This window comes from Drosophila obscura, unplaced genomic scaffold (genome assembly GCF_018151105.1).
Source record: "Drosophila obscura isolate BZ-5 IFL unplaced genomic scaffold, ASM1815110v1 contig_189, whole genome shotgun sequence".
In the NCBI taxonomy this organism is placed as follows: Eukaryota; Metazoa; Arthropoda; class Insecta; order Diptera; family Drosophilidae; genus Drosophila; species Drosophila obscura.
In genome coordinates this window covers 863,214-882,086 of record NW_024542777.1, presented here as the reverse complement: position 1 = coordinate 882,086, position 18,873 = coordinate 863,214, and the positions used below count along the sequence as shown (strand labels likewise).

Sequence of the window (18,873 nt, the reverse complement as noted above, 5' to 3'; positions counted from 1 at the left end):
GCTTTAAATTGACAATATTTTGGTTCGTGTTCGTGTTTAGTTTAGGGGGAAATATTGCAAGGGAGATGTACAAAAATAATAATAAAAACTTTTAACAATTCGTAATTCGTAATTTTCTAGAAACTGCATTAAGATAATAGACCTAAACTGTACAACGGTTTTACAGGATGGATACTCTCTAAATATCAACAAAACACTAAAATACTATCCAGGCTAGGGAAAAGGAAAGGAAGAAGGCCTAATCCTTTCTCGATGGGACAAAGGTATCATTAGCAGCTGCTGGGTCTGTGGATCCGCTGCTACTGAATTGGCTGGATAGAGGGGTGCTCACATCGCGGCTCTCTCCGTTGAGCAGGTACACCGGCACATTGCTGGTCACCAATTCGATGTTGTGGGCAGGGGAGGCCACGGCGTTGCTGTCATCCGTCACCAGACCGTCTTCCGGAATTTCTAGTTCCATGCCAACCTCTGGAGGGGATTTTGGTTCCTTATAAGCTGCCGCTGGCATTGGCTCTGGATCTTTTGGATCTGGCTCGGTTACTGTTCCACGATCTGACTCTGGCGTTGCATTTGAAACCTCAACTGGCGCCGAGTCCGATGCTACGTCTGGTACAAACAACGAAGGCTTCTTTTTTTTCTTAATGTGATTCCAAACGCTGTGACCCCTTCGACGTCGTTGCTTCGCCTGACTCTGCTCCAGCTGCTGCTGTTTCTGTTTCTGCTGATTATCCTCACACGGCTCCTTATCAGATACACCGCTATTCACTGGGTCATTTGACGAGGTGGAAAATCGATGCGAATTTTCGACAGTTCCCGCCAAGACATTGAGATTACAACGTTTCAGTCTTACTATGGGCTTACCCCGCATGGCATAATTCTTAATGGCCGTCAGGTTCTTCTGCAGCTGCTCTGCCTCGCTTCGCCTACTGGCATTAAGAGCACGTAGCTGTTGGCACCGCTTCCTGGCCGTTTTCACAAGCTCCTCTTGTCTCGGATCCACAAGATTACTCTTGTTGGCGCGGTTGGCCAATCGCCGCTGCCGGAGATTCTTCCGCTGCACGCTCAACAGCTGGTTATAGAAGCTCACATGCTCGCTGGCTGCCTTGGAGAACAGGCGTCGATTGAAGTTGTAGACTCTAGAATTTACCTCGAGTTTATCCATGTCAATGGAGCTCAGGGTATCGGTGGACGCTCTGAGTATCTGATATGGACTGGCCGAGCTGTGCGTAGACGCTGGAGGTGTGGGCAATTCCCCTCGCCCTCGGGGTGTAGCTCTCATGCGTGTGGGCGTGCAGCTGGAGGCGTTGCTCGTAGTCGGCGTTAGGATTTGGGCCGCTCTAGGCGCACTTCTGACCGGCGAGGCCATGTTCCCCGGAAGCTCTGTAATCTCTTTGTAACCGCTGGATCTTCCTTTATCACAATTGTTACCATTTGCGTTCAGCTTGGCGAACATCTTGGCGCTGGCCTGAATGTGCTCTGCAAAAGACATCAGTCAGTGGGTCAAAGTCATAAGTTCACGGAAATATTGAAAGTAATCTCTTCTTACCTTTGAGAGCCATCCACTTGAGAGTGTCAATGCGGTCCGCCTTGGAGGCTGGCGTGTCTGGCTTCTTGCATGAGACTTTGCTCGCTCTCGAGGCAGTGACTCCCAGGTGCTGGGGACTAAAGGTAACCTGTTTCTTCTGCAGCGAACTTTCGCTGCAGTTGCTATTCTGACTAGATGGCTGGCGGCAGTGTTGTACGTGCTGGTGGATGTGGGTGCTGGCATCGCTGCTTCTTACGCTGCTGCTCCTGGGCAAATGACTGTGGGCGTTTCTATGGATTGAGTAGAGCAGGTCGGTGGTTCTCGTTTTGGTTGTGGCCGGTAGACGGTTGTCCAAGTAGAGGGGGCAAGTGGGCAGGGCATCCGCTTCCTGTGTTTGTTCCTCCAACTCTGCTTCATCCTCGGTCGTTTGCACCGACTGATCCACGAGATGCGGGGCTGTTGTGGACACCAGATGGAGGCTGTCCCTCCGACAGCTATAGCTATTGACTATACGAGGCACTATGTACGTGGTGGGTGGGACAGAGACGGAGACAGAGATGACAGCTGCACTTGGACCTCGTTCATATGTCCTCAGATTGGTAGGATATATCCGAGTGACGGGCACAGAGTCATCTTCCGCAAGGGACTGACTGGCCGAATCATTTGAGTTGGAATTCGAGTTCGAGTTGTTTCCGTCCACATTGGCTGGCACATTGAAATCCAGGGAGAACATTTCTACATCATCATCGGAGTCGCGAAGATCCACAATCTCAATGGCGTTATCGATGCCACTAAACAAAGCCGAGGCTCTTTTGCAGGGCTCCAGCTGGCGGGCATTTTTGCAGAGATTCTGGAGAAAGGCAGGGGGATGCTGGCTTGACGAAGGCGTTGGCGTCCTCGACCTAACGCTGCTCCACAGCGGGCAGCTGTCCTCATCATCCGAACTGATTACCTGCAGTATTCATAGAAATATTTGTATTAAAATTATGGATTTTAGAGAAATCTCTAGTGGGGGCTATTTTCGGTACTCAGCTGAGATTGTAGTCACTTTGGGACAGCCGAACGGAGCCAGCCTCCGCCTGTCACGCGACTAACTGCGTCGGCGGAGCCTTTTGCCCCATCTGCTTGTCCGAATCAGACCTTTTACTGGGACATCATTGTTAAACCGAAGAGAGAACGTAATGGCAAGCTAACTGAACACAACTAACCACTTCGCTGGAGTGGGGCGGCCGATTCTCAACTTTGATCGCCACATGGAGACTTGTGCAGCTATTCTGGCGCAGATGATTTAGTATAGAACGCGTGGCAGTGCCTCGGACACTGTATTTGGGCAAGTACTCTGCGTATTTGCTTCTCGTGGCCAATGTTTTGGAGGGCCGCATAAACTTTTCAGCGAACTCGACAATCCGCTCCTTGACGGCCTCATCCGGCTCGAGTCGTTGCCAGTAATAAAATATCAGAATATATTCGATGTAAAGTTTGTCCGGCAGCTCTGCTTGGATCATAATGTTAGGCATAGACCAATGAGGAAAGAGGCGGCTGCAGATAATAGAAAAACAAGTTTAAAAGGACGAACATTTGTAGCATACATATGTATATAAGAGCTCTATCTTGTAACCTGTACCTGTACAATACCGATAGAATGCTAGCCCGATTAAACAGCTTTGGTGCGGCAAGAAGAGTGCGAAGTACATGCTCCTTGTGGACGCCAGCGCCGCTATCGGCGTATCCCACATACAAATTGAGACAACTGCTTATTCGATTGATGATGAACTCTTCCTTTTCGACTGTCTCTTGGGCAGAGCACAGTTCACAAGATATGTAGTAGGCCACAATATTGCACATGCGTTGGCGATAGGCATTCTCCTGTCGCACCGACCTTCCTATGTTGTGAATGACATCAGTGAGTCCGGTGAGGATCCGGGCCAATTTCCGACATCTCTGCGGCGAGTACTGTGCAATTTCAAACTCCTCCCGAATGGCACTATCCAGTAAATAATCAGAATAAGCACCGACCTCTTTTACGTTCCCCATCTCCCATCACCCATATTCCATCCACACTCACCCTTCGTACTGCGGGAGCAGGCGAGCCATGCGTTTGTCGAAACTGTCTTCGTTTAGTGCTGCTATAGCATCATGAATCGCTCGCTTGGTTTCAGTCAAATGGGTAAATTCCGGCTCCGGCTGTGGTTCCGGTGTGGCCGGCGATATGTACTCATTGTCGTCGGCATGGGCAACGATGCTGGCCTTATCCAAGTCGTCCAACATGCTGCTACTGCTCTTTCTGTTCCTGCCGTTGCTCCTTGGCTCGCAGAGGCAGCTTTGTGTTAAGCTCATGATTCTGCCAATGCAAATTGTTCGAAAAGAAATCCCAGGTTAAACCCGTTATTGCAGTGAAAGTCCCCACAGCACAGTTGTCATTGGAACACATACCCAGATCTGAATAGGACCGAAGAACCGACGCACTTGCTAAGTACGCCTTATAGCGGAAATTTCGACACCCTAAGGCAAGACACTAATTCAGCACACATTGGATTGTGCTTAGGCATATTACTTTTGTAATATGCTCTACCTTTATATATATTTTCTATACTTTGGGCAAAAGCACTGCACCGATTAAGAGCTTCGTCGACCGAGTGTTGCGTTCATGCGGCATACCACACGCTTGTGATTGGGAAAACATCGCAAACTGCTTACTTTAGGTATCATATCATTCTAAATGGTTTTCAAACTGAAATCACGACAGCGCTCAACAAATAACGAGCGCTTTGATCTGCAATTCTTTTCTCCTTCTAATAAATAATGTTTTTAGTCAGATTAACATTACAACTCTTGTTTTTCATGAATTCACATGAATTCTCGTTTTTAAGATACCGTAGAAACCTAAGAAGTAGAGATGGCAGGATCTATCGATATAGATACATATATCGATGATGAGTGACAAAAATTGGATCTCGAATATAGCCTAGACTGCTCGCTAGCAAAACCAGGGCTGATACTAGTATGAACCGACAAGATTTCGTTCACAAACTGTTTGTTGGGGTTTGTGCGCTGCCTTAGTGCTCAGTTAAAAAAGTAAAGATTATTAATAGAACTGCAGCCGATATTATTTGATGGTATTCGTTGGTATTTTGCTAGGCGCTCGAAAAAGATATAAATGTTCCATATTCCGTTTCTGTTGATTGTATTATAATTCCACAGGATCGGATTTATACAATATTACGGTGTGTATTGTCGTTCTCCAGCTCCAAATTTTAACTGATTATATTTTTAAATAAATACAATACGATAAAGCATGAACTTTTCCAAACCTAGTTCACACTGGGTACCGACCGAAAAATATAGCACTTTTTGTAGCAAACAAATTTAGCTGATCTGAGTACTTAGCTTAAATAGCCCATTCCATTAGTAGGAAAATACTCAGCTCCAAAAAAATAAATACTGCTTAATATTGGAAAAGCAGCAGATTTTGCTGGGGTCGGCTTTTTCCCAGGCATATCCTGTGCTCCTCAATATGTTAGTTGCAAAGGAATGTGTCTGGCTATTCCCGTGCAACAATCGGCGACCGCCGTGAAGATAACATGTTTTGAAGAGCATAGACATGGACATAGACGAAAATAGCCTAAGAGGCAAACCAAAAACAAATGGAATCAATTTATATTACTTGGAATTAGCAGCTCTTGCTGTGGCAGAGGAAGTAAAATCAAAATTATTGTTTTATATATCATAAAAATTAATAGAAATAATAAATTTTAATTTCTATCTAATTGCCCTGAATAAAGCCTAGTACTCAGATCGAAAAACTGTTTGCCAGCAAACAAATGCCATATATTCTTCGAGCGGCCAGTGTGTGACCAGAGGTGTGCACTGCATTCCGAACGGTTACACTGCTCAGACCGCTGCTTGGTTTTGTTTAAAGTTAACAAAATGCACTTCTTCGGCTGGGGCCGCTCTTCCCCAGGCATATCCTGGGCTTCCCAACATTTTATTGGCAAGGTAATGTGTCTGACTATCAGCAGCAGCAGATGGCGACGCCTCCCGTGCCGACCACCGTGAAGACAAACTGTTTTGAAAGCAATATTTGTTTTATATTTATGAAAATTAATAAAAATATAATATTATAATATCCATAAAATTGTCCTTTATATAATGCTGCATTAATTAGATTCTATTTGTCTTCATTAGTAAAATATTTCAGTGGTTTTTTGTTTTCTAATTGCAATGTTTGCTTCGTGTTTGCTGGAAAAAGATATCAAACTGATATCTTTTTCGAGGTTGGTCGAAACATACCAAAAAACAATCAAATACTTCTGATACTTTTCCAGTATATACCGACCTTTTTGTTTTTCGATCTGAGTACTGCCTTCCGTACAGAGCCTAGAAAACAGTATTTGCCGTAAAAAATTTCTTATCGGTTTCATACGAATATCAACCCTGATTCTGTTCGCTAGGTGTTTTTTTTCGATCTGAGTACTAGGCTTAAAGATTTATTTATTTATTTAATTACTTAATTTTTTTGTGCTCTCCATGTTGCATTATTTACGTTCATTTCTATCTTTTTCGAGCGGCTAGCAATAAATATCAGAAAATACCATCGCACAGTGGTTTTTGTCGGTTTTTTATACCCGTACTCAAAAAAGAGTTAAGGGGTATATTAGATTTGTGGTAAAAGTGGATGTGTGCAACGCAGAGAAGGAAACGTTTCCGACCCCATAAAGTATTTATATTCTTGATCAGCATCAATAGCCGAGTCGACATTGACATGTGACATTGCACTGCTACAAGTGTATTTCAAAATTTCGCCCCGCCCCCTTCCGCCCACACAAAGGACGAAAATCTGTGGCAGGCTCATTTTTAAAGGTACGATAAAACTAAAAACGCAGTATCGTAGAGAATGACCATATCTACCAGACTGCCGAATCTGAATCAGATCGGATGATAATTATAGCCAAAATGATGAAATTCATTTTCAGTTGCTTCCTCCGCCTCCCCTGCCAGCGACTCATACTCTTTCTCGCTCGCACACTCTGCCACGTTCAGTGCGCGACAAGTTGTCGCCGACAACCCTTAGCGGAGGAGATGTAGAATATGAATGGTACATCTATAATCTACATGTTAGATGTAAAGTATACATTGTAGATGTAGATAACAGATGTAGCAAAAAAATGTAAAATGTAAAATTTTTTTTTTTAATTAAAATTCTAAAAAATTATAAGCTCAAATATGTATATACTGACTGAGTAGAGTCGCGTCCCCAGAAGCGACTCACACGTTCCTTCTCTTTTTTTTCTTCAACTGAGTACTGCCTTCCGTGCATACAGACCCTAGTTTGTGACCAAAAAAATTCGTATCGGTTTCATACGAAAACAAACCCTGATTTTCGGAGCTGAGTACTAGGCTTTTCACTATTTGTTGTTGCCCCGACCAATTTTTTCAGATCCAATTTTGAGGTTGGTTTAAATAAAAATTAATTCTAAAAAGGGCACAAGGTCAATTGCCCTGGTAATGGTGTCCAATTTATGTTAATGGATCAACAAGTCATCTATTTTTTCCTTTGCACTTAAGATTCGTTTTGTTTTACTAAGCCCTTTACTTTTTATTTCGTCGAGAAATATATTGCCATATTAAAAACGGAATAGTCTTGCGTTTAACAAATGCGGGAGCGCCTTACTTTTCGTTTTGAAACGTAAATCACACATTTTTTGTGAAAGTGAAACGTGAAATGGATTAAATTAATTTTTTTAAATGAAAAAAACAAATCAAATTAATTTAAATAAGTCACCACCCGAAAACTCAATTTAGATATCGAATAATTTGATGAAAGAAAGTGTTGGACATAGCGGTACTTTTGATTTTGAAGCGTTGAAGAAATCATTGCTCGGTCCAGAATAGGATACCTAAGAGTTAGACTAAAAACTTAACGCAGGAGGTATAATGGGATTGAAAACTAAGTTGTATGCACTCTCACTATTGTATTTAATTAATTAACTATAAGAAGTAGACTGAAAATCGATTTTGTATTTGAAAAACTTATTTTTTAGAGGATGGTCGGCAATGGTCGAAGGCAAGACAAAGCTATCAATATCCTCAAAAATTATGAAAAAAATTTTCAATCGCTCTGTCAGTGATGTGACAGTTCGTAGACGGTTGATTACCCATTTTTTGAATGCAAGAAGTCCCAGAAAGCTCCGCGTTTGTGTCTGAGAGTACATGGGTGCACGACTTCAGTTTGGAAAAACGCATGTGGAATGGCCTGTGTCACAGTGACAAAAATGCTTTTGACTGATGATGGTAAAGTTTTACTCTTTGGTAAGATAGACTCAAAAGATTATGTTTGGCATTCACAGAAATCCGATTACCACCTAAAATCATGAAAAAAATAGCATTGGGCATGCTAGGCTGAGCCTTATGGGGACCTGCTCATATGAGCTAGTACTTTCTAGCCTGGCGTTTGAGTAAGGTATGGTATTGAGAAAAACTGTGTATGTAGGCATACTTCAGAATACATTACACTCATATTACAGTTAAAAAATTCCTGTTAAAAGGATATTTTAACCGGATAATTACTTGAAACACCCAGAAAAGCTCGCTAGGAATTGATTTTTATCGGAAAAGATCGACATTTTGCCATGGCCAACTGTCCAACTGGATATTAATCTCAACGAAATCTTATGCTGGAATACCAAATACGTTGTTGCAACTGCAAATCCGTCAACCAGAGCAAAGTTTTAGCAAGTGGTTCAAGGATTATTGGTTCAAATCCTATTGAGGCGTTGGCAAGAGATTAATGACCCATGTTCGGCCGGTGTAAGTTCGCAATGAAACCAAATTGATTAAAAACTAAATATTAAAGCTCAAGAAACATGAAGAACATGAAATATATGTTTTTATTTGAGTTTCGTTGTTTTTTTCAATATTCTAAAAAAAACATTGCTATTTCATTGAACAGAAAATTTCATGGGTATGCGGCTAAAAATAGCCAACCACCTACTACGCAGAGCCCTAGAAGATGAAAAAAATCGAGCTCAAATATCCTATATGGAGCAACTCTCCCCAACTAGTAAACGATTCCCACTGTGGAAAGCAAAATCAGGCGTATGCCCACCAATCGAGAGTGAATCACCTTTGCGTACACAAACAGGAGATTGGGCTCGCAGCAACAAAGAGAAGGCAAATACATTTGCCGTCCATCTAGAAAACGTCTTCAAACCACACCCAGCAACAAATAGCTTTGTGCTCCCACCAACCAACAATCCCGAAGCTACTCCACCTATCATATTCCAATCAGGAGAAGTTACAAGGGTCATTAAAGACCAAATCTCAAAGCAAAAGAAAGCTCCGGGCCACGATTTCATCTCCCCTAAAATGATCTCTATGATCGAGCTGTGCAGTGTATTTCCTTACTTCCTTCAACAGCATGATAAAATGGGGCTATTATCGTCAAGAATGGAGGAAATCAGTCATTACAATGATCCATAAAGCCGGAAAAGACAAGTCCAAGCCATCATCATATAGACCTATCAGCCTACTGCCTTGCCTATCAAAGATATTTGAAAAGCTGCTCCTGAATCGTATCAAACAACACCTACACATTAACGGTGCCATCCCGACTCACCAATTTGAATTTCGCGAAAAACACGGAACCATTGAACAAGTAAACCGTATAACCTCTGAGATACGAAATGCATTTGAATCGCCCAGGCTTTCGACCGCGTTTGGTTAGATGGCTTAATCCACAAAATCAAAATATTACCTCCACAGAACATCCATGGAATATTGGAGTCATACCTACATACCTACATACCTGAAGCTGGTGTACCGCAAGGCAGCGTGCTTGGACCGACACTGTATATCATATTCACAGCAGATCTACCGACAAACAGCCTAACCACAACTTCGACATTTGCTGATGATACTGCCATATTAAGTCGCTCCAAGTGCCCAAGAAGGGCCACGGATCACCTATCATCTCATCTCGTGGCCTTAGAAAAATGGCTAGCAGACTGACTTACTTGGCGTAAACACATCGAAGCGAAGAGAAATCTACTTAAATTTAAAGCTAGTAATCTACATTGGCTAATAAACACTTGTTCACCACTAAAACTGGAGTACAAAGTACTTTTGTACAATGCAGTTCTCAAATCCATCTGGACATACGGCTCCGAGCTATGGGGAAATGCTTGCGTTAGTAATTTAGAAATAATCCAGAGAGCTCAATCGAAGATACTAAGAACTCTCACTGGGGCACCATGGTATATACGGAATGAAAATATCCATAAAGACTTAAATGTAGGATCAGTTAAAGATGAAATTGCCAAAGCGAAAGCAAAGTACCAGGCCAAGCTTCAAGCCCATCCTAATAGACTTGCGCAGTCTTTAACTTAGCACACTAGCCATACACGACTCCGGCGAAGAGACCTTCCCACCCAGCAATAATACTTAGCTAGGGACGTACTCTAAGTAATTAAATGTAATTAATTAAATAAATATATTAGGCTAAGATTTGTATACTTGTCGTAAGTCTCTAATAGGGAAGATTCGATAAATAAAATCACGTAATAATAAAAAAAACGAGAAGGAACGTGTGAGTCGCTTCTGGGGACGCGACTTTTTTGAGCTTATGATTTTTTAGAATTTAAAAATTAAAAAAAAAATTTTACATTTTACATTTTTTTGCTACATCTGTTATCTACATCTACATCTATAATGTATATTCCACATCTAACAAGTAGATTGTACATGTACCATTTATATTCTACATCTCCTCCGCTAGGGGTTGCTCGCGCACTGAACGCGGCAGAGTGTGCGAGCGAGAAAGAGAATCAGTAGCGTCAGCAGCGCTGGAGAAGGAGAGGGAACCAACAGAAAATTAATTTCTTCATTCTGGCTATAATTATGATCCGATCTAGTTCAGATTCGGCAATCTGGTAGATATGGGCATTCTCTACGATACTGCGTTTTTAGTTTTATCGTATCTTTAAAAATGTGCCTGCCACAGATTTTCGTCCTTTGTAGGGGCGGAAGGGGGCGGGGCGAAATTTTGAAATACACTTGTAGCAGTGTGATATCACATGAGTCTGGAAACCAAATTTGGTTTCTCTAGCTCTTATAGTCTCTCAGATCTAGGCGCTCATCAAGACGGACAGACGGACAGACGGACGGACGGACGGACAGACGGACATGGCTATATCGACTCGGCTATTGATGCTGATCAAGAATATATATACTTTATGGGGTCGGAAACGTTTCCTTCTCTGCGTTGCACACATCCACTTTTACCACAAATCTAATATACCCCTTAACTCATTTTTGAGTACGGGTATAAAAAAAATTCGGCTTATGTCATGTAAAACAAAAGGATGGAACTCAAATGTGTGGATATTTCTTCGGTTTTCTAATGTCTTTCCAGTCTATTTAAAAAGGTATCATTTGTTCAAGTTGGATAACTGGAAGTGTCTCAAAAAGAGTTTTGAAAGTGATGAGGTGCGGCACTGCTATTTCATTGAACACAGCTGTATATCTATTCCAGGCCAAATTGTTAAAAAATCCGATGACTATAAAAAAAGAGCAACGATCCATCTTAAAGTCTTTCTTTCTGGTTTTAATGTTGTTACCAACTTTATTTGTTAAGTTCTTAATCAGTTCTTTCAATGATTCTAAAAATTCCAAAATAGAAAACTTAAAGAATTACATATTAAAATTTATCGCTTTTGCTTCATTCTTCAATAAAACTGAATTTTAAGTTTACGCAATCCGCAGGCACATCCTAAGAGAGCGTTGAAAGTTGTGTTGCAAGTACAGATACAAACAACAAAATTGATAATGCGAAGATAAAATTTGAGTGGCAAAATGCTGGGATGGCGGAAGGGCGACCAGCTGACCCAACAGCCAAATGACAAAAACTCATTTGCTGGATTAGGAGATTCTGGCCGCGCACAGGCACAACCCATAAAAATAGAAATAAACTACAGAATGTACGTTGCTATTTGTTGGTGCTGTTGTTTGTTGTAGGGATGTTGCTGTTCATTGTTGTTGGATTTTCGTGTTTGCTTTTTTGTTGTTATTTGTTATTGTTGTTGGATTTACAACTCGTCCTTCTTGGGCGCCTCCTCCTCCTCTTCGGTCTCCTCTGCGGGCTCGGCGTCGGCCACCTCACCGTTGGCATCGAGGAACTTGACGAAATCGTCCAGAGTTCTATCCAAGTTGTAGTCGATGACTTTGTTGTCATCCTTGCGGAAGTACTTGATTGTGGGGAAGGATGAGATTTTAATGTTCTCCAGCTCGTTGGCAGTAGAGTCCATCTTGGCAATAACAATGTCAGTGTTGTCCTTGTACTTCTCGGCCAGCTGGTCATAGATGGGGGCGAGCTGTTTGCAGTGGCCGCACCATGGAGCATAGAACTCAACCAAGACGGACTTGCTCTTGTCGAGGGCGACGCTTTCGAAGTTGCTGGAAACAAGGACCTTGACGGGCTGCTTATCCCAATCCTCGGGCAGATCCTGGGACAGCAGGTGCTGCTTCAGTTTTCCGTCGAGGAACTTCTTCAGGAAGGCTTCAATGGTCTCGGCAGTCAGATCGTTCGACTCTGGCTTGTACTTGGCCATGTCCTCCTCCAGTTTGATCAGACGGATGGTTGGCACCTCCTCCTTGTTCATGCCAAAGAACTCAAAGATGCGGGTGTGGTCCTCCTCATCAGACGAGATCGTAACGAACAGAATATCATCGCGGTACTTCTTGGCAATTTCCTTCAGGGGATCGACATGGGCCTCAATGTGTCCGGCCTCCTTGGACACGAAGAACAACAGGTGGGATTTGATGGAGCCTCCGAAGATCTTGGAAGCCGACTCGTGGTTGAAGTCCACAATCAGGGGCAGTGACTGTACTTGAGCAAACTTCTTCAGGGTCTCCTCGGTGAGCTCGCCCTCGAAGACAGATTTCTTGTCATCGAATGGCTTGAATAGGATCACGTCATTGTCCTTGGCCTCGTACTTGGCAACCACATCGGCATTGCTGCTCACACCGAAGACAAAGGAGTCCAGGGCGTTGGCGGCCTTGGTGAAGATCTTTGCCTCCTCAGAGTCGGTGTCCTTGAAGAAACCAATGATGGCAATTTCGTTGTCCTTGAGGAACTGCTCAGCATCGGCCACGCTGGACAGATCCTTGGCAGGTGGTCCAGTCTTCTTGGTTACCCAGGAAATGATGTCAGCGGCCTGACGACCTCCGCTGTACTCCACTGGAGCACCGCTCCGGAAGAACTTGAGTGTGGGGTAACCACGCACCTGGTACTGCTCAGCTAGCTCACCCTCGACGGTGGCGTCGACCTTGGCCAGCTTGATTGGCGAGTCCTTTTCGGCCAGCTGCTGAGCAGCCTTGGCATACTCGGGAGCGAGGGCCTTACAGTGTCCGCACCAGGGAGCATCTGAAAGGATTAGCAAACAGGGCGAAGAGTGCAATTAGAAAATGGAATTCCCATACCTATAATTAAATCTTATCATGCAACTTTTCTTTATCTCAGTGGCAGAGTCATTATTTAATAACAGACATTTGCAGTTGGCATCCAAACGGAAAATTCTAATTTTAGACTGTCAATTGTAATCTTAGTCGCTACATTTGACACGGATTTGGAGCAGGGCCCCTTCTCATTGTGCTACGGCCAGCAGCTGTTTGTAATTATGCAAATTCCACGTGGTGGATTCCCATTGCCTGTCGTCCCAGCTGCAATTTAACACGCATCCACGCACACAGCCACAACGGAGAGATGACATAATACCGACTTGACAACGTCTCAAGAGGCCCTGCTTATCACCGGCTTGGCTTGGCTTGGCATCGGCTGACGTGGCCGGGCCATTCGCCTTGGCATTGCCATTGGCACAGGCACACACTCAGCAAGACATTATTCGAAGATAAGATTTCTGATGCGGATGACCCGCCGCACCAATAAGCAAGTTAGCTGACGTTGTCATTCCTACACAAAATCTTAACCAAACGTAAACGCTGGCATAAACAAACCATGCGCCGTCGCCATATTGGCGAAACCAGAACTAGAGATGCCGGCCGAACATATCTGGCTTTTTACGGTTGAAGAAATACAGGGTCGAGAATTTTTGTTGTATCACTGATTTTTGTTTATCTCTGAAGTGTGTTCATTTGCTGGAAGATAAGGATGGATTTTCGATTTCTTCGCTGTCGGATACAGCACTTTTGGGCCATCACATTTCCCTGGTCCAAGTAAAATTGAGCTCCATTAAGACTTTTAAGCTAAATCTGTTCCTCTACATGGGACAGCACTGGCAGCCACAGCGCCGTTAAGCATGCGCAATGAAAGAGTTGAATGAACTTTCCATTGCGTGGCCGCGCCGACGTAGAAAAGGGCACAGAACGGAAACCAAAACCAGAATAGAAAGCAAATAGCGAAATAAACGTACACAACGAATATCTTGCTTGTCTAACCTAGATTCAAAAGAAGAGTTGCCCGAATACTTTTATTTACTTTTGTTTCTTTCTAATTCGAGATTGATAGAGCGGATGCGTGGGCACAGATTTGGCCACGCCCAGGGCACTGGACAGCATTGAAATTGCTGATAAAAGTGAAACATACGGAACAAGAATTGCTATCTCTAAGTCAAAGGATTTGAAGCAGAGGGGAGCAGTTAGGAAAATGTGCTTTCTGAAGGTAATACTGCGCATAAGCAGTGTCTCGATTGGCATTTAACATTTAGAATTTATGGCACTTTCATAGGAACAACAGAAACAATAACAACACTGTATTTGCTTGCTCGCTTTCACACCCATCCCCCTCACACACACACACACGCATACACAGGTGCAAGATGTGCGCGTGGAAAAGAGATGACAGTTGCACCCAACCAAGAGAGAGAGGGGACAACTCTGAGAGAGCGTTACTCTCATTTCTCATTGATGTGAAAGATAAAAATGCTTAAAAAACGATAAAGAGCAGGAAAATTAACTAAAGTTGTTTCACTTGTTTAGGTAAAATCTAATTTCCGTCCTTGAATTTGCACAGTCTTCGGATACTAGCAATAAACAACAATTTCTTTTGGCTAACAACTGCCACGCAGACACATTTTGCGATGCTTCGTTCCACTTGCTCCCGGTCGAAAGACCACGTAGCCGCGAAATCGTATGAATCAGCTAGCGGGAAGCGTCAGCCGGCGCGTACATATATGTAAATAGTTAAGGTTTTAATGCGCTAATACTTACAGAATTCCACTAGCACAAATTCATTGTCGGCAACCAATTGCTTAAAGTTGTCCACTGTCGCAACGAGCACACCCTCCTCAACTTTGACTTCACCAGCGGCCACGTAGAAAGCCGCCGCGAATAGTGCACAGATTAGGAATTTCATCGCGGGCACTTTTATATGCTAAGTAATATGTTGGGGTATATCACACGCTTCTGCCGTTGTTGCAATTGGTGGTGCTGGGTTCGAGTGGCTTCGACTTTGTGACTACAAAAACAGTTTTTTTGGCTAAATTCAAGCCCACGTCACGTCACCAGTGTGACTGCGGATTTATCGACAAAATATAACGTTCCCTCAGAAATATACCGAAATATACCTTGTCATTATCAAAATATACTGACGGTCACGACAAAATGCGCTGATATTCCTTAATTTTTATATTCGGTTTAATATTACTAGCTAGTTTACCTTTTTTTAGCCCAAGCAAATAATTTTGTCCAATTTATTAATCACTTTTCTACAAGATTGGCTAGTTTTCAGAACTCTTTTTCGTTGGACTGTTAACATAATAGGGTTAAAAAAAACACGGCCAAATTAAGGTTCTTCTCTCCGTATGAACATTTGTATTTTCCTCCTCTATTTCCTTTCACGTTCACATTAGCCATAATCACAGTCGTCACTATCATTTAATTGGCGTTTTGGAAAAGCATTTCTCTTACCGATTGAAATTGTTCGCAACAAATACATATTGACCACCGACCCCAAAAATGCAATGCCTATAAAAACATTTCCATATCATTCTGTTGCGATATTCTAGTATAAATTTAATGAAAGATACTTATTTACCCAATTGACATATCATTTCATTAACTTTGATGTAGAAACCTATTCAAATAAGCAAAAGTTCCCTTTTTCGGTTTTTTTTTTTTTGGTTTTAGCTATGTTTTTTAATACTATTCTCTCTTATAAAAAAGATGATTCTTGAGAAAAGTTATTCCACAAAATCTTTCTAACACACTGAACTATCTAAAAAAATACGAGAAAAATGTTTCCATCCCGGCTAACGGTATATTTTTAACTATTATTAACCTAGGAATATTGTCCCGTGCGAATATGGTTTAAATTAAATTTCAAAAAAATTACGAATCATATTTGCGTAAAATAATATCCATTTTAAAGAGGCATCAATGCACAACATGTACAGAAATTTACATCTATATATTGCCCCAATATTCGCTGAAATCTGAGTTTGAATTGATCGTCGCGAAAACCACTTCCATATTTGTCCATTGCGAATAACTTGGTTTTTTTCAAAAATCTTTTAAACTAATAGTTGTCCAAAATCGACCAGTTATAGGGCTAGTAAAAAGGTGTGTCATAGTGGTAAATTAATTTTGAAAATCCGTCTTATTTTGACCTTTTTCCCACTTGCACTGCGTACGACTGCCCCGTTCGCCCATACATACATATGTACATTTAATGGAACAGTGGTAGCTGGCAGTCTGAGCATTATTTTAGCTAATGATGATACTATTATATTTCATCCTCAATTATGAATGTAAGTTTAGGAAAACCTGCGTCTTTAGACACTACACTGGTGCATAGATATAGAGTCTATATTATATGCTATGCATATAGCAAACTAAACGTCCCAAACGAGGGGTCGAAAAACGTCACAGAATAGAATATGAATGAATGTGTTAAGACCGGTTTTTACTCACAGTAAAAGATGAGATCCCCGTGATCAACACAGTCATTAAGCTATAAATGGTATAAATAATCTTAAGATAATTATCTTCCATTCGTTTTTTGTTGCCAAATATGGTCTCTGTTGTAGGTACTGTTGCCTATTTATGCATTTGATTCCCATACAGTTGAAATGTTGCCAACGGGATAAAACTTGGGTTCGGAATGAAACCCTTAACAGCCAATAATGAGTAGAGCACTTACATACATACAGCTGCGGTCAAAATAATAATAGTGCCAATATGACTTTTCATATATCCTCAAAAAAAAGGAATTACGAGCACTTCTCCATAATAATTTAAGTTTTTTTTTAGAGACTACCTTAATTTCAGATTGTAAGAAATTAAAATTTTGAAGTAACTGGAAAACGGGTTGGTCAAAATAATAGTAGTGCGACTTTTCATACAAGACTACGTTATAACAAAATTTTCTAAGAATTTTCTTTATATCCAATATAACAACTGCATATTCGAAGTTAGTTTTAAGATTTATTTGAGTAGCCTATGTTAGCTCTACCGTCTGCACGACGCTTTGACATGGAGCTAACTCAATTTTGCTATCGTCCTCCAGGACCTTTGTGATTTTGATTGTGTCATAAATGACAATGAATGAATTTACTCTATTTAAAGCGAACCACTCTTTTGCAACTTTGCGGCTGTCCTTCGGATCTTTGTCCTCCTGGGACGTCCAAATAAGTTGCATATCCTCAGATGCATAAGGTAGAATCATTTCGGTCGATATTTGAATGTATGAATGACGATCCAATATGTTTTTAACACATATAATGGTAAAATTCCGTAGTTGCAAAATCCCGAACAAAACATTGTTTACGGTGCCGCAGTTTTTACGGTTTTTAAAGTATATTTTGTGGAAAATTCAGTTCGTCCTAGATAGTAACGAGACCACAGGCTAAACAAATAAACAACTTTAAACTCGTTCGAATATAAAATATTCCCCCAGTTTTACAATGGTCAATAGTGAATTGTTGCCCGCAAAACCCACTTCTGTTTTTTCCCTGTGCAATTATTTTACCCAAAATAGATAATTTTAGGGGAAATTAAGATTCACAAGTTAAGAATATTGTCAAAGTATTTTATCCAAACCGTTGGTTTGTTTTGATATATTATTGTTTACGTATTGTAGTGGAAACATATGGAATTATTTTCGGCATTAATTGTACGCATATCGTTGAACTCTCTGCTTTGTAACATGATCCGAAAGAGACAAAAGTATTCAAAAAGAAAATAGTAAAAGTCGCCGTTCATGAATCCATACATATTGAGATTCTTATTCAATAACAATTTTATGAAATATAATTTAACTGGAATTTAATTGCTACATGCGGAAGCGGCCACTTGTTGCACGCATTGTTGAATGATTTTTAAAACAATATCCGCCGTTTGTTCGGTACTAAATGGTCTATTTATAGGTGGGACATGCACGAACAAACTTCGCTTGGAGTCCACGTCGAGAGATTTCAGATATATGTAGCCACAAAGAAAATCGCCCACATTTTTGGAAACCCTCGTAGCACCCAAAGGCTTGTCACTGTGGTGCGGCATTGTGGGGGCCACACACGCCTCGCATGTTGCATTTACAGCCTCTACGATCTTGTCCACGTCAAGGCCGCAGCGCAAAACATTTGCCTTGCCATTGTGGGGGAGGACACAACTGCCGTTGGACAAATACTGTCCGGAATTGTCTGCCCGTCGGAACTTGTGGTTATAGGCCAGCTTTTCCACATAAACGCATTTGGCTATACCTGACACTCCAACATGTATGACCATCTGTATTTGGATAAATGACGTCAGTATTGCAATTGTAGGTGGTCTAGGGTTTAAATAAATATATTTGCCTCTGGCTGACGGCTCCATATCTCTGTACACGCCTCATCGACTGCTTCGTACTCGACGGCGACCAGACGCTTCATCAGGTCATATTCAGTGCCATTTTGGGCGGTGAGCAGCTCTGGCAGCAGCTTTACAGCCTCCCAACTGGCATTGATCTCCTCATGTCCAATAAATGGTCCGAAACCAGAGACAACAATTAGTTTTCGTTCCGACGACGACATCGGTTCCACAGTAATATATTATCTTCTTCTTCTGTTGCAATATAAACAATAGAAATGACAACATGAATGAAGATAGTGTTTTGGAATTTTGTTCCCTCTCTAGGTCACACCCCTTGCCATTTACTTAGTTACTGAACAAATACTAAAAATGAAACGCGTAATGGACTCACCTCGTTGTGCTAATACACCGATGTTAATGTGTAGTTATCATGTAAAATTAGTGGAAATTTAAGTTGTCCTTTTTTTTTTTAAACTTTATTTTAGAGCCAATAAAAGAAGGACTTAAAATTAAGCAATCTTGTAGAAAATTGATTAAATTATTGGATAAAA

General features: G+C 41.6%; 3 protein-coding genes across 4 annotated transcripts; all 3 read right to left on the bottom strand.

The window, feature by feature from the left end:
* Positions 1 to 65: 65 nt before the first annotated feature.
* On the bottom strand, positions 66 to 4,385 carry LOC111066798. The gene is made up of 6 exons (XM_022355674.2): positions 3,959 to 4,385; positions 3,591 to 3,866; positions 3,150 to 3,509; positions 2,734 to 3,064; positions 1,547 to 2,477; positions 66 to 1,476 (listed from the first exon to the last, which is right to left on the bottom strand). The coding sequence occupies exons 2-6, from the start codon at positions 3,860 to 3,862 to the stop codon at positions 239 to 241; spliced, it is 3,132 nt and encodes a 1,043-aa protein (XP_022211366.1). The 5' UTR covers positions 3,863 to 3,866; positions 3,959 to 4,385; the 3' UTR covers positions 66 to 238.
* Positions 4,386 to 11,117: 6,732 nt separating this feature from the next.
* On the bottom strand, positions 11,118 to 15,029 carry LOC111066743 (protein disulfide-isomerase). Its single transcript, XM_022355574.2, has 2 exons — positions 14,747 to 15,029; positions 11,118 to 12,944 (listed from the first exon to the last, which is right to left on the bottom strand). The coding sequence occupies exons 1-2, from the start codon at positions 14,889 to 14,891 to the stop codon at positions 11,608 to 11,610; spliced, it is 1,482 nt and encodes a 493-aa protein (XP_022211266.1). The 5' UTR covers positions 14,892 to 15,029; the 3' UTR covers positions 11,118 to 11,607.
* Positions 15,030 to 17,563: 2,534 nt separating this feature from the next.
* Positions 17,564 to 18,789, bottom strand: LOC111066717 (pyroglutamyl-peptidase 1). 2 transcript variants are annotated; one of them, XM_022355537.2, is made up of 3 exons: positions 18,714 to 18,789; positions 18,328 to 18,574; positions 17,564 to 18,259 (listed from the first exon to the last, which is right to left on the bottom strand). In XM_022355537.2, the coding sequence occupies exons 2-3, from the start codon at positions 18,541 to 18,543 to the stop codon at positions 17,801 to 17,803; spliced, it is 675 nt and encodes a 224-aa protein (XP_022211229.1). In that variant the 5' UTR covers positions 18,544 to 18,574; positions 18,714 to 18,789; the 3' UTR covers positions 17,564 to 17,800. The 2 variants fall into 2 exon arrangements, with proteins under 2 accessions (XP_022211229.1, XP_022211230.1); XM_022355538.2 differs by lacking the exon at positions 18,714 to 18,789 and having other exon boundaries at positions 18,328 to 18,643.
* Between the last annotated feature and the right edge of the window lie 84 nt (positions 18,790 to 18,873).